Raw genomic sequence first — 16,289 nt, forward strand, 5'->3', positions numbered from 1 at the left:
ATACAAAGAAATCTGAAGGGCTGAGAAAAGTGAATGCATGTGAAAAGTCTGTCGGCGTTTGTGTATGTGTGTGCGTCCATAACGATCTGTGTGTATGAGGCGAGGAATCAGTCTTTGGAAAGCTGCTTAGGCAGTGATGAGTAAGACAATGGACCCTGTAAGCCACTTCAGCAGGATTACAATGAAACACTTGGCTAAGTGACACCAGGCCTTTCTTCATTCAGCTGTATGGAAGCCTGCCATCCAGAGGACAGAGAGGGTGTGTCTCTGACCTCTGCCCTTTGTCTCCTAGCAACTGCCTAAAGTACTGCCTTCAAGTCCTCTTAGAAAATGTCCTAGTTTCAACTTTTGACATAATCATCAGGCAGTGGTGCTAAAGAGAAGCCTGAGAGTCTCTTATCAACACTGAATGCATTAAGAAGAAATGAGAGATTAAATATACTGATACACTTATTTACAGGATTCTCAGCTGTTCCCTTGGCAGCAGAATATTCATACACCCAGGGCTACAACTAATGATTATTTTCATTAAAGATTAATCTATCTTCTTTCAGTTTAATAATTTAAGAATCAGTTTAACTGATTGTTTAGTCTTTAAATGAAAAAGAATGATTAAAATGCCCATGACTAGCTCAGAGAGTCAAAGATGAAGTCTACAAATAAAGAATGTTTGGAATTTTTGGCTTTCAAATTTACTTAAACAATAAATTGAAAATCAAAATCATTCCTTTTTCTAACCATAAATTCAGTGTGTGTTTTCTGTTAAGGTTCATAGCCTATCCTAGCATGCAGTAGATAAGAAGCAGCCAGTCTATCACAGCTCTGACACACACACACACACACACACACACACACACACACACACACACACACACACACACACACACACACACACACACACACACACACACACACACACACACACACACACACACACACGTAACACAGGTGAATCTGCTGTATCAAATCATCATCAGAAGAAAGTACAGCTGCAAACACACAGGGGAACTGTTTTAAGGCTCTGCACAGATTTGATTTGAATTATTTTGGCTGATTAAACCTCTTCTCGGGACTGTGCTTGACTGACATCTCACCGCCTCTCATTTTAGCATGGTTGCACCTGCGAGGGCTCGACAAATTATGCCTTTATTATCCTTATTAGTGCATAGAGTCAAGTGATGTCACGAAATTACCAGCAGAGCTCCGCCAACCTTCAACTTGGTCGGGGGTGGTGGTGGTGGTGGGGGGTGGAGCCAGACCAAGTGTTTCAGTACTATTGCTTATGTGAGTTTCAGTAAAATGCTTTTTTTTAATATACTTTACTCTGAGAAATATTAACCAGAGCCAAATGAAATAGTCAAAGACTCATAGACTCATCTGTCCAAGGATTCAGTGTCAATTGGTGTTATTTGACAGTTTAATTCTCTATGCTGTGGATACATTTAAGCCTGTACCTATAAACCTCTGAGCTTCAGTAGCAAGCCCCTATACTGTACCAGGTGTGCCAGCTGACTGCTCCTTAAAATGAAATAGTCCAATGATGTCACAAGCCTACATCGTCATACAACATCATCATTTACTCTTAACTTAATGATACAAATAACCGAGCTCTTCTGAGGCTTCCAGACCACTATTTAGAAAAGGTTTTTATTAACTAATGCCAAATGTGCCCTTGAGGAGTAAAATTGCCCTAATATTTGCTGGTGGGTTGTTTTAAGTAATGATAAGTGTCTCCAATTTCTGTTATGCATGGTGAATAAAAACAACAACAACAACAACACATTGACAGACTTGAATATTCATTCTCACATTCACACCTGAGGGCAGTTCAGCTTTTTAAAATCAGCAGGATTAAACCAGGGGGATCAGAGGCAGACGTGTGGAGAACATGCTAACTGCAACGTATTAGGGCCCCGCCAGGTGTGCTTCCACCTTCTGTGCTGTGAGGTTAGGGTGGTATTCACAGCCCAAAGAAACAATTAACTTTTATTACTGATTTAAACTGCCAGATTTGCCACGGATGTAAATCCTCGCGGAACATTTTGGCATTTCCGCTTGTCATCTTTTCTCCTGCCTTTGTAAATCATCAATATACCCACCTCTCCTGGTGTCCCAAGTCCTGCAGGAGCGTGTCGGCATACTTCTGCCTCTCGCTGGGCTCCGCGTTGGCCAGTTTCTTCACCTCGCTTCGAACAAAGTACCAAAACTCCTTGACGCCGTTCTCCACCCTCCTCCGCAACTCCTCCTGAGTGGGCCCTGGTCCTGCGGGGAAGGGAGGGGGGGTGGGGGGGTGGTTGAGGTTATGAAAGGACAGCTCACAATAAAAAAACATAACAAAGACGCTCAGTTGGTGTGACATTTGAAGCTCAGGTATGATCTAAAACTACCAATCTGTGACGTTAACTTCAAAGCACCTCCGTGGGAATACAGCTAGGAGGAACGAGCATGCCAAAAGGTCTTTAGGAATGTTTGTGCAATAGATTATGTCAGCTTCAGGCTGATGGCACAGAGCAACGTTTCGGAATATAACCATTAAAATTTCCCTCTTTCATTCTGTGTCCCTGGGAGTTGCTTTGACCTCATTAAGACGTACTTGATCACTGCTTTTGTGCCTCGTAGCTCTCTCTCGTGTGTTTTTCTCTCACAGTTCTAACAACAGGAAGGAACTCTACACCCCACCCGAGCCAAACAATGTGGAGTAACCCACATGGATAACACAGCTGCCTGCTCTGGTTTCTGTAGAGACAAACCAAAAAAAAAAAAAAAAAATCGAGGGATGGGAAGAACAGCCTCAAGCAGGAAGCAGGAGGAGAAGGAGGAGGTGGTTGTGGTGGTGTCTTTTTTTTTTTTTTACTTTCCTATCTCACTCTCCCTTGTCTTTCCTCACTCCCTCCCTTGGTGCAAAAAAAGCTGGAGGGTATTTTTAGCTTTTTCTTCCCCTGCGGCAAGATGGAAAGGCTGACCCTGTGCTGCCCTCCACGCTCACATGTCCTTTATTTTCTCTCTCTCTCTCTCTCTGTCTGTCTGTCTCTTTTCTCTCGCCCCTCTCACTCCTATTCTGCCATTGGGGTATTCACACCGCCTCCACTTCATTCACACATTCCCCACTCACCTGACAGCTTCCCCTGCCCCCTCTGACCACTGCTTAGAGTGGCAAATACACACATAACCCTGTCCGAGCCGATGGTCGGGCACTGCCATCATCGCTGCTGAGGAGGTTTAACGCTGGGCTAGTGAACTGCTGCCTGGTTCCATACTGTATATTCAACCCCCCCCCCTCCACCCGCCCTCCCCCAATCCTTTCATATCTCCCAAGCTCTGTTCTGAACCCACCCTGGTCTTGCCTTGCTTACCATCTCCAGTGAGTTTCTGGAAGCTGTGGATCTTCTGTTTGGCTCTGGTTAGCTGGTCCTCCAGGGAGCGCAGTTTCCCCGCTGCCAGGGACCCAGCTTCTGCCTGACCGTCTGGTATCCTACGAGCAAAAGGCACAAGGAGAGGTTAGATGGAGTGAGTGTGGGTGAATGAAAGGAGCGCCAAAAAAAAAAGATATTCTGCTGAAAGACATTGCTGACATTGTAAAAACTGACATCCCAGTAAACACAAAATGTAAAGATTTGGAATTGTGTAACTGAATTAAAATGTGCTCGGTTTAGTGCGTCGAGTAATGATTCGTTTCATTATCGATGAAGCTATCAATATTTTATTGATGAATCATTAATGATACCAATCATGAGTTCCTGCAGCACAAGCTGACATCTTCAAATTGCTTATTTAGTCTGGATTTATTCTATTTTTATTTATTTGTTTATTTTTAATTAACTACTAAATCATTGAAATTGCTGTCAGAGTGTGTTTTCTGTTGACTGCTCTGTTTTCAGCACTGGCTCAATGTAACAGTTATCAGGTCAATTTATTACACAATTTCCCTATGATTTACAAACTGGGTGTAGAGATCTGTTCAAACTGGTGCAATCCCACAGTTTTTATTTCCCTTTATGTTTGGGCCCTACAGCACCTTAAATGAATCAGCATAACACAGACGATATTTAAAGTAGGCTGTACCATGGATGATTGATTTTTCTCCTTGACTCAGACACCAACATCAACCATTCCCGCGCCACTCGCCAGGCTGTGATTAGTCTTTCCTCATGATTTTTAATCTGGAGAAACACGGTAGCTGTTCTGGAAATGTCAAATTCTTCTTATCCGCCCGAATCTATGCGAAGGAGCAGGCTACTGGGTTGCAGAATCCCGCTTCATTTGATATCTTCTGGCTTATAGATTTAATAGCAGTTAACAAGGTGTGGGAGTTTGGAGAAGAGAGGCAGTGAAGATGTTTATTACCTTAATGTTCACTGATTGAACTGACACGTATAGTCTCTTAAAAAGGGAGGTAACTTGATTCTCATTTGGACGTTTCTGGATTTAAAAAGTAGCGTTGAAAGCACGGTCGTGGAAAGGCTGGAATCTTTAAGTGTTACCCATTAAAAATGATATTTCATTTGCTCAGACACTGCAGTGGAACCTCCTAGAGCCCTGTCCCGCTTTATTTATTTTCAGCTCAAGATTATGTACAAAGTACTAAATCACTTTCCGTGTTTGCTCGGTCCAGCCCGTCTACTTCTGAGCAATACATCTGAGCATTACATCCTGTTAAATCATCCAACGAGTCTGAATGTCAAATTATGGAGACGAGAAATCGGTAAAAGAACATTTTTTTTTTGACGTGATTTTGATTTTTAAAAAACTACATAAAACTTTCAAAAGTGCACGAAGGAGTGAAAGAAGAGAAGAAAAGAAAAAAAAGCCAGATTACTTCTCTCCTTTGGTTCTAAGCATGACCAATTTATAACCGGCCAATTCATAATACAATACTTACACCTGCTAACCTTTTAATTCTATAATGAATACAAATTTAATGTAATGTGGAAAAATACAGTATTAAAGTCAAAACAGAAAAAAAACTGCATCTACATCAAAGCTATTGGAGTGCAGTAAATAGATTAAACCTAATTGGTTACTGTACTGCGACCATTCATCAGGAGCCACTGTGGAAAACCCCTGTCCTGTTCCACATGCTGTATGCTGCATTAGTGCTGCAATGGCATCTATTCTGTCTTCGATGTGTGAGGAACTGAAAAGGTCTAACCACAACAAGTAGGTCACAATCAACCCATCATCCCTTTTCTGTTTGCCACTGAGCCGCACAGATATCTATAGATCTATACATCCTCTCCTTTAATGAAATGTGTGAGTGGATGTTAGAGATGTGTGCTCGAGGATCACACTTAGAAGGCTCACTAAATGTACTCACGTTAAATTGGATTTGTGCAGCCTTTTAGTTCATTTAATATACACACATTGATGAAATAAGCTATTCTCAAGTTCATACATGTAAACTAATCTGTGTTGAAGTGATATATTTTCCGTGTTTGGTTAATTAGGGCTAGACGATGAATGCAAAGATTTAAATCAGCTCAGTCTCAGTGAACTGAATAACGACCGCCTATGTGTAATGAAGACACAAATGACATGCTCAGAACACACAGTTCCAATCAGCCGAGGAGTAAAAAAAAAAAAAAAACACCCAGAAAGTGCCTCTGACATTATACCGAATCAATTCCTCTACATAAAACTATTAAAAAAAGAATATGTTCGAATGCACGGGGGGGCATCGGCGAAGTGCTGCAAAGGCCATGTTAATGAGTCATCAAGGCATGCAAACTCAATTTGCTCCCTGAGTGAGGAACATCAGTCGCTGGCAGGCATAAAGATGAGACTTTTAAAGTTGCAACAGCTCTTTCTTGCTGCACAACTCCCCCTTCGCCGCTCGAGCCCCAGTAGCCGAGAAGCCTTGGCCTCCCACTTCACTGAGCACTAACTGAGCATTGTGCTTCAAAGCCGTTGGAAATAACGGAGAAGAAAAGGGAGGATATTTTCCGCTCCTATGTTATGTAACTGCGCGACGGTCACAGATGCTCATGTATGTCTTTAAATTCATGTGTGTGATTTCCTCTGTGAAATCTGTGGCGTTTCGTTTTTCACTTCCCTGACACAGATCATTTGAAATAAGATCCAGGTGCATTTCCTTTTTGAGTGTCAGATCTACTTCCTTTTATCAGAACTAAAGTCTGTTCGAACAATATTCACCATATATTTTCTAAAGGCCACACCCTAACCTGCTACTTACACTATTGTACAGGAAATAGGACTGTTTCCTCAGTGACATCATTTCCCAGGGGTTTTAAATACTGCTTTAAGTCCAACATAGAGCAACACGATATTTCCTTGAACAGATGAAGTAGGCCAGACCAGCACAGGCTAATGAATACAGACGTGGCACAGAGGTTAGCTAACATGCTCCGAAGAGACATAAACTGCTGAGGCAACGCTCTCGCAGGCAAAAAACATGAGCAACCCCCAGCCTAGATATGCAGATATAAAATACATCCACACACTCAGCGGAATCAAAACACACACACACACACACACACACACACACACACACACACAGACACAGGAAGAAGGAGAGGCAAACGCCGTATACAAATACACAAACGATCCTTGACGGTATCTCTAGAGGACCTGAAGCAGAGACTAGACAAGACAGCTGGATTCAGCAGCGTCTTAATCAAACGATACAAGAGACGTAACAGATGAGAAAAACTCTGAGTCGGAGGGGGGGGGGGCGGGGCGGGAAAGTGGGGAGCAAGGAGGAGCCGGGGGGGGTGGGGAGGTGGGAAAGGGGGGGCACACTGAGGAGTGAAATACAAGGTGATGAGCCCCACCGGCACTAAAGCACCGAGCTGGAGAGCAGGTGAGGTTCAGCACGTAACCCCTTGAAAACGCTGGCCCAGCTGTTGCCCTGATGGCTCCCGCCCCTGCACCCGGTAACCGTGGAGTTCACAAGGGTGATCAGAGCCGGGTGGAGCAGTTTGAACGGTGGAGGCTTGGGTAGCACTGCAGGGCATACACATATTTCTTGTGCTACGATTTCATACACTCTTACTTCAATAGAAAACCCATTTGCTGACCTGGAAACCCATACATATGGATGGAGATGTAAAGTGTTGAGGTGGAGATGAAAGGGAGGGGGGGGGGGCTAAATGAACCCAATTTTCTTTTACATTAAAGAAGGAACTTTGATTTCATGTTTCTATATATATGAATGTGTGCATGTCCTGTGAAGCATCAAGCGCTTGACTGACACGTTCCAGCCTTTCCTTGGAACTCACCAGCGTGTTTCACCGGACCACTTGACTCCAATAAGTCAAGCTAATAAACCACAGGAATGCGGCAGTAGGAAAAGGCAAGTAAACACCATAAATGGGTGGAAAAGTCTGGTATGACCATGAAAACCAGCTAACCACTGCTCAAAATTGGTTTGAACGGCCTGTGAGGAAAGCTAAATACGTTTGGTGACAATGCTACCCTCCATACATAATGTTTGAATGTGTTATATATGCTCTACAGTAGAAGGATGCCTCTGTTGTGTGAATATGTCAAATCAGTTTATCTTGTCTCTTTCCTCTGCTGTACCCAGGCTGCGACCACAGATTCAAACAGTGTAATCCAGAGTAAACTGATTCTGAATGGTGCATTCTTGCCTTGCACGCTCCGACGCCTCAGTACATTCAGAGTGAGCCAGCTCTGCCCCTTACTGAGTCCTACTTGACAGAGATGTCCCGGCCACAGACAGCTCCCACAATGGGGCCAGTGTGTGCGGTAGTCGACATTCCCTCGCTGAGCCTGAGCGACGGCCGGGTCGATGGCTCAGGTCTGGAAGCGGTGGCGGCATCTGTTTGGTTGGGGCCCGCCGTGGACACACGTTACAGGATAAATTAATCCACTCACTGTCTCTTCACACGTGGCTAGACATGGGGCCTTATCGTAGGTATAAACTACACGAGGCTCACCCTGCAGTTCTTCTTTCACATTTTATATGGTTCGTGAAAGATGGAGAGCCAAAGGAGGCAAAGAAGTACCACGTGTAGATAAACATTGACAAGATAATGTAGCCGGAAGCGATCTGGCAAACACACAAGAGCAAAAAGACAGAGAGTAATTGAGGTGAAGTGGTCAATGGTCTGTGCCATTAAAAGACAATTCTACTTATCTAGATGTGGGTTAGGGTTAGGGTTAGGGTTACGCTTTTCTAGATGTGGGTATTGTGGCTGGGTGATATATATAGATATTATATCGATATCATCATATGAGACTAGATATCGTGTTATATTTTGGATATCATAATATATCGTTATATGGGATAAGAGTTCTAATTATTTGCCTTTACCCACATGGTCATTATATCCACATTACTGATAATTATTTGTCAAAAATCTCATTGGGTAAATATATTTGTGAATGAATCAATATCGAATCTATATTGAAGTATTTTGTCAAAAATATTGTGATATTAAATTTTGTCCATATCGCTCAGCCCTATGTGGTTTATGCAAATACTTGTTTTAGGGTCTACTGGATGGAAGTGATTGTAACCTGATCCTACAATTGCCCCTGCCAAAGGGTCAATTGAAAGAGTGGCATACAAGTGATCTAAGAAAGGGGTGTTGCACTACACTTTATCACCTACTTCTTTCTGCTGGTGCTGCGCAATGTGAAACGTCTCATCCAGTTGGCACCATTGAAAGGCCAAAATAACATATGCAGGAGATTAGTGTGATAACTGTGGTCTCTGCAACTCTTCCCATCCCCTCAGTCCTCATTTCCTCCTTGCTGCTCTTTACTTAGCGCAGTCCTCACGCCATCCATCATGTAACCCCCCCCCCCCCCCCCCCCCTCCTCTTCGCCCCCTCTGCATCGCCCCTGCCCTCCCTCCACCCCTCTGTTGGCATGCCTCTGGGATCGATCAGGTCCTCATCGCTCAGCCCAGCTGTCACTCTCACCCTTCGCTCCCTCCGATGTCACACCATCAGACTGGCGCATGTCATTGCCTCTGCAGGAGCCGTGGCTTCGTGCCCGAGGTGACTGACAGCTGCAGAGAGGGCGGAGCCAGACAGACTGAGCAACTCGACCCCGTGCTCACCTCTCATTAATGCTGCTGGGTGATTGGTAGGTTGGCACGCTGCCTGTCACTCAAATCATTCAGGATTCAGGCCGGATAATCGAATCACTGGACTGAATGTGTAGGCCAGCCAGGTGATCCTAATTTGAATCCAAGTGCTGATTGATAGATTGGTTAATTTCACATGACAATTCCATTTTAAGTTCAGCAGAAATAACTGGAACATGACCAGTAGCGTGCAAAGAATCCACTAAGCAGGTTGAAGTTTTTGCAAAATTGCAATTTGTGATCAAGCCAATCGATATCCTGTACAAAGTGCTTCAGTATGATTGTTTCTCTATCATGAAACAAATGAGACGATATAAACACGATCCCTTCAGGTATGTAATGAATGCATAACACTGCTCATTAATCACATCAATCTGGAGCTGCAGAGGTGGGATGACACTAACTAAGTTAAATCCTCCAAACCATAAATCAGTCTCTTTGCAGCAGGTTTATTCTGCAAGTCAACACAAAGGTGTGATTAAGCTGTAATAATGTCAGTTTTATGGCTCTGAATCTTTATGAGGCCACTCATCTAACTAAAATGGAAGGAGTCACTTTCTGTAGTCTGTATGTATGTCCTTTGATTTTCTTGACAACTGCTCATTCAATGGACTTCACATCTGGCAGGTGTACTGCTAAGGACCCAAGGAAGTGTAGTGTTGAGTATGACCTCTCAAGATCTTTTGTTCTTGAAAATAGCCTGCTCACAAATTGCTAGCTGTTAGCAATAATAGCAGCCAGCTAATTATCTCATGTTTGCTATTAAGTTGAATGCTATTATAGCTTGTAATGCCCATCTGTTATTGCTCCCTGTGCATCACCATTCAATGGCACTGATTCTGCTGAATTTGGAAATATAAAACTTGGTGGAAAAACAGCTTCAAAAGTGCTTTTGTTCTTCTGGTCCCAATTAGCTATCTGTTAGCAATGACAGGGTATAAAATAAAAAGTATGAAAGATTAATAAAACTTATTTTCTGATCAAAATTCATTCTTTTTGAATCATTTTATAAACTCTAAATGTATCTCTCTTTATTTATTCACTTATTTGTATTTATTGTGTTAATGAATAACTATTCTTTATAGTCTTGGCAGTCCAGCACTTTCATCCTCTATTGTGGAAAGTGGACGGTGGCGAGCGTGACATCAGAGTTTAACCACGGACTGTGATATCTAATCTTTGTCGCAGACCACCTTTGCTGAACCTGGAGGCGGTGTATGAAGTTGAAATTCTGAATAATTAGTATGGCTGTCTGGGGAGTGTTAAAACATGAAATGTTCCACTCACTGCATTTAAGCAATTTTAGGTGTGATTTGTTGTTGGGTTGAGTGGTTCTCGAGAAACCACCTGCGAGCCGCATTACTGAAGGCCAAGCAATCAGCCTGTTCCCAACAGCCACATTTTCAACAGGCACTGCACAAGTGAAAATGAATGCACTAATGCTAATGTAGGTGCTTTGCATGAAACCAGAATCAGCGGGAGGCTTGCGAAAAACCGATTCTGCCTAATGTACAACATTGAGAGAGTCATGTTATTCAGTCTAAATCTGCAGAACGTGTAAGACGGTGAATTGGGTTAGGCATGCGTTGAGCTAGTCGATCAGTGAGCTAGTGAGTTGTTACACAGTCAGTCAGTCAGTCTGTGACAACCTGCCGGCTAGAGTCTGGCTCAGTGCCATGCCTCTGTCAGCAGTTTGGTGGTGGAGTGAGGCAGAGGAGAACGAGGAGGAGGAGGGAGGTGAAGGAGGAGTGAAATGGGGAACCGGAGGAGGCAATGAATGGAGAAGGGAGGGGCTGTGGCAGGAGACGGGCAGCTCGCTAACAGCCTCTTTGCGTCTATTAGGGCTCTAATATCAGGATAAGAGACACTACAGGATGAGGCACAGGTCTAGTTCTCTCCTAGGCCTGTATCTGCCTGCTACACACAAACATACATGCACAAAGGCACAACACTGAACAGAGGACAAACTAACCCCTGTCTCTGTCAATAGCTCATAAAGCTTAACCTCAGCAAGCCAGTTGTCTGCTTTTGGCTTGCTGTGCTGGATACTTAGCTGAAGCTTAGAGGGACTTGAGAAGGCACTGTAGCGCTGCCCCAGTAAACAACTGTGGAGGCCTCAGTCCCAGATCAACAAGCGAACTCAATAACAAGCAACAAGCGTGCAGTGTGTCGGGGACCCATCTGGACACTGGTCGACTGAAAGCTGCACTTGTTTTTTTTTTATGCCATGAATTCCACCTTTGTTTTTGAGCCAATTTTGAATAATTACAAAAGCAAGGGATTTAATCAGGGACAAGCTGTCTGAAGCAACGTATGCGCGTGTTTTTCGTGTTTGTGTATGCTGATGAGGGCCTCACATCAAAGTGAATCGCAATATCACAGATGAGCAGCGATGGCAACATCTGAAGCTCCAGTTCACTGTTAATATGGCGCACACAAGGACACACTACTGCATTTCATGCACATGCATGCACACTCGCAAACGTACACAGCCATGCACAGACCCAATGTTTATGAGTAAAGAGAAACGCTGTCGGCATGCAGCGATAAGAGCAGAACCATCTGTCTCTTTATTACACATAGCCTGAATGTGTGAACTATGCTGTGTGGTTAATGGGCTCATACAATGTCCTATTGTCTGCCTATATTGGCTAAATAAAATCCATTGAGGTGTGTGACAGTCCATCCATCTGTCACAACGTGTTTCCAATACTACTGATCAACTTTTTGAAACTATGTGAAAACATTTGATTAACTGTAAGTAGCACGCAACACACTAATTTCATCAGATGCGGATTCAAATTTCACAAATAACTAAAGAAACAATCATCTCATTGCTGCATTCTGGCATTTATGAAATTACTCTGATTAGACTACTGGAGAGCTAGAGGGTGTATTTAATTGCTGGACTGACCAGGCAAATAAATGGTGTGCATTACATTAGCTTCCCCAAAATCTCAGATCCAGATATCTATTAATGACAAAATGTTGGGCAATTATACATTTAACCACTGCAGTCTATAATTTAAATTTACATGGACTGGACCAAGGAGGAACTGCGAATGCAGATAAAAACTTCCAAAAACTACTACTAATTAATCTCTACTCTGCCATTAATTAGAAATGCTTCTGCATTCCTGCCAAGAACATGAATATGATGTACTGTACAGTATAATGGAAAATGAGAGAATTACATTTTAAGTTCAGTGCTGTTGCTTCTGATTAGGGCTGGAACTAACTGGTACTTTTACATTTACTATTTATCAATCTGTCAAATATTTTTTATGATTTATACATCTAGTCTACAAACTCATTCCATGATGGTGTAATAGATGCATTGATTCATTATTTTTTTCCTTTTACTAAACTGTTTTAACTGTAGCTTTGAGTTTATTGGCAGTGTTAAGTTTATGAGTGCAAAGGAGTGTGTTTCTGTCAATACTTGCATCTCGATTTAACTGTATTTGGATATTTTCTTTGGATATGGAGAAACCTGGTTCTTCATGTCCCTTCATACATGAATCTAACAGTGCTCAGGTTTCTGACATCTGCATGCAGGTAGTCAGCTACCTTCCTAGTTTCCCAATAAAAAAACAGAGCAACAGTAAAGTTTGTTTTCTGCATCACTAGTCTCAGACTTTCTTTTCAGCATGTATATCATCACATTATTTTCTGTTTGGTAACTGAAACACTACCATATAAGTTCACTTGACATAAGGTTTACAGTACATTCCACAGTATCTGTTTGCACTGTGAATGCACTGATGTTGAGGCAAAGTCTTTTTGGTGTTCAGTGTTGGCAGACATAAGCAACTTTGTAAAATTCTGTTACCTGAGCGATTCGGCCATGCGCCGCAGGTCTTCATTCTGCTGCTTGAGCCGTTCTAGCTTGGCCAAGATCTTGGAGAGCTCCCTGCTGGACCGTTCTGGGTGCTCGCTGTCCCTCACCAAGTGACCGCCAATGTAGAAGAGCAGCGTGCCCCAGGCCAACAGCACCAGGGTAATCCAACGCCATGAACCTGCCCAGGGCCGCATGGTTCAACCACACCCACCCCCAAAAATGCCTTTTGGTGTGCCTGTACACCCACCGACCCACCGGCCTGCCTGCCGGATGTGCGCACACACTCTCTGCCCTGTCACCACAAGTGCCACAGTGCCAACCTTGGCATCGGCATCTTTACAGGGATGGTATACAGTGAAGACGAAAGGGTGATGCGTGTGTTTCTGGTTCTGGAGTGTATAAGAAAAAGTGGGTGGGGGGCGTTATCCAACGATCGACCACCTTTCTCCTGTGTGTGCTAAAGCATGGCTTGCACGCTCAGATGTCTGTCTTCTAAAGGCCTGACTGGTGTCCTGTCCTCTCCACCCAGCTCCGTGTTGGCAAGATTATCCCAAACTGCCTCAGTGATTTCTTCCAGTCCCACAGGATTCTTCTTTTATTGGAGTTGTGTCCTGCAGAAACAAAGAAAGACAAGACAGTTAGTTCATCTTTTCTAAAAAGTGTTGTCATGAAACTACTTTAAGTGCTTGTTGATCAGAGACAAATTAAAACAACTGAAGAGCAAGGCCAATAATCCACTTGGCAGACCACTAGTCACGTCTCATACAGGCCCATACGGAAACGGAGCACTGGGCGGACAGACCGACGGATACAGCCAAGATGCTGCTGACTAGTCCCGACATAACCCTGTCTCAGCAGACTCCAGGATTGATCATCATGACAGTGCAATTTGCATTTACATAGTGATGTGCCGTCCCTGAGCTATGCTGCAATGCTGTTGAGGCAGGACAGGGATGTTCCACTTTCTACGTCCTGCCTGCTTGCACATTACCAAACACACACGCTAGTCTCAAAAGCTTTCACACACAAATACACAGTACAAACCCCCACATTAACAACTGAATACAGCTTTTTTTTCTCACAATTGCACACCACATCCTGTACCACAACCCACTTCTAGCATCTCCTCTCTCATTTTTAGTTAAAGCACCTCTAGGCATGACAGTTAATGGATTTGTTTGGAGTTAGCTAAACAAAAATCACACAAACGTTCTTCTCAATCGTTTTTCCTCCTTCCCGAGCACCCGCTGCCATCCCCGTAGCCCCCCGTGACAGAATGCAACATTGTCAAGGTGATGTGGTGAGCTCAATGGAGCAGAGGGAACGAAAAATCCCTGGATCATCACTTCCCTTCATCCCAAAGCAGCGGGGGAGAGGGAGATGGACTCGTGCCGGGTTTATAAAGCAACCTTCGCTGTCAACTCCCCCCCCAACAAAGCCCTGCCACGCAAACTTAGACTAGTCGTGTGATGGGATGAAGACTGGCAGGTGGTTGCGTGTGTGCGTGCAATATTTAAGTGTGTGTGCATGCACGCCGTCATCTCTGAGTGTATACCACAGCGTGCTGGAATAATGCCAAGCATCTGAGACTTGATGTGAGTGGTGTTGGTGGGGTTGATTGACACGTCGCAGTGTCTCTGGTGTTTTTGCCTGTGAGCGTTTGAGACAGAGGAAAGCGTTCCTGCTGGGGTTCGCCTGGCAGCACGGAAGTAGGTTAACAGTAGCTCATCATGTTTACCGTGGCAGCATAGTTGATATGTAGGACATAAATGGTGCCATGCTGTAATACCACAGAGACTGTTCATGCTCGGCTGCTGCAAACTGCCCAGAATGCAGCAGCTGAGGTCGTGGAAACAATGAGGTGCAAACTATCCTCCTTCATTTCTTATTGAATGACGCAGGATTATTGAAATCCGTGCAGACGGTAATTCTTTGCTGGTACTGTTGCCACTAACCTAGGCTGACACGGTGGTAGCTCCTCTTTATGCATGCAGGACAAGGATGTGCTGAGCTGTGTTTTATTATGGAAAATAAGAGCTGCGAGAGGGTAGCACTCCACTAGCTAATGCACGGCTGGGACTTTACTAAAAGGCAGGCTGCAAAAACCCTTGTCACTGTGTTTGAGGGGGCTATAATGAAGTTTGTGCTCAGTAGACTAAAACTGATAAATATAAAACAGTTGGATGAGACACGCAAGCACTGCCAATAGGATATGGAAAATGTTGAAATAACACTCCTACCTAAAGATGCTCTACTGTACTTATACTTGAAAGTCAATTTATAATGCTAATATATTATTGGTATAATAATAATAACACTTTGGGCAAATTAACATGGCCTTGTAAATATTGGCCAACTTCTGACAGCAATATTGGACAAGATATTAGAAGTATAAGCTAAAATTTGTTTTTACATCTGATTATAACACAGAAAGAGCAAATCAGTTTTACTTTAAAGGGCAATCCACTGATTTTTCACAAAAAGGTCAGTTTATTTTCGTCACGGTGAGTGCTCTTTAGCCTGTGAAAACAGTTGTATAATACTTTCTGTGGCTCTGGAGGGAGTTTTAAAGTCTAAAAAAAAACAAAAAACCCTGAGGATGTCATCAGGATTATCTGGAGTTAAGCTTGAGATGTAAAATATTTAACGGAAAACCTGCGAAAACGGAGGGCATAAAATTTCAAAGACAAGATCATTTAACAGATGGGCAAGGTGTAATGAAACACTCTACTGAATGGCATTATGGGAATGGTAGGATTCTGTTTTTTAAGCTTCACTAGGCAGGACATTTCAGCCTCTCTGCTGTTTCGATTTTGACAATTGCTTTTTTTTTTTTTTTTTTAAGTCTGTCTCTTGCAAATCCTCCCACTTTATGGAAATGCATGATTAAATTGATAGAATATGACTTTAAAGGCTTTAATAAACAATGCTAGAAACATTTTACAAGGTCAAAAGAAGAACCCCAGCATAATCAGATAGAAAATGACAGAGCACAATGAAAAGCACATCTGTCAGTAAAAAGGTTCCGATTTCTGGAAATGGCAATGGACTCTAACCTGGCCTTACAAGAATTTGTGAAATTATAACAAAGTCAAGCCCCATTAGAAGCAAAAGCAAATTAAGCTTCATGTTTTTTTTTTTTTAAAGATTTTGTTGGCATAGACGCCTTTATTAATCAGTAGATGGACAGGAAACATGGGAGAGAGAGGGGGGTGTGACATGCAGCAAAGGACCTCCGATCGGGATTCGAACCGGGGTCGGCTGCGTATATGGTATGCGCTCTAACCACTCGACCACCTGCGTGCCCAGCTTCATGTTTGAGTCTAGGTTGTAGAACAGTGTGAGCTTATCTAGTAGTCACGTTACTGGGAGCAC

At 43.3% G+C, this 16,289-nt stretch overlaps 1 protein-coding gene across 2 annotated transcripts in view; it reads right to left on the bottom strand.

Annotated features, from left to right (window-relative positions):
- fut8b (fucosyltransferase 8b (alpha (1,6) fucosyltransferase)) overlaps positions 1-16,289 on the bottom strand; it is an 87,973-nt gene that overhangs the window by 24,711 nt on the left and 46,973 nt on the right. For both annotated transcript variants that reach the window (XM_053336633.1, XM_053336634.1), the window contains exons 2-4: positions 12,906-13,525; positions 3,354-3,472; positions 2,100-2,262 (exon numbers count right to left, since the gene is read on the bottom strand). In XM_053336633.1, the coding sequence (XP_053192608.1) occupies positions 2,100-2,262; positions 3,354-3,472; positions 12,906-13,108 (485 nt within the window). In that variant the 5' untranslated portion in view covers positions 13,109-13,525. The remainder of the gene's footprint in view (positions 1-2,099; positions 2,263-3,353; positions 3,473-12,905; positions 13,526-16,289) is intronic.

This window comes from Scomber japonicus, chromosome 17 (assembly GCF_027409825.1).
Source record: "Scomber japonicus isolate fScoJap1 chromosome 17, fScoJap1.pri, whole genome shotgun sequence".
Classification (NCBI taxonomy): Eukaryota; Metazoa; Chordata; class Actinopteri; order Scombriformes; family Scombridae; genus Scomber; species Scomber japonicus.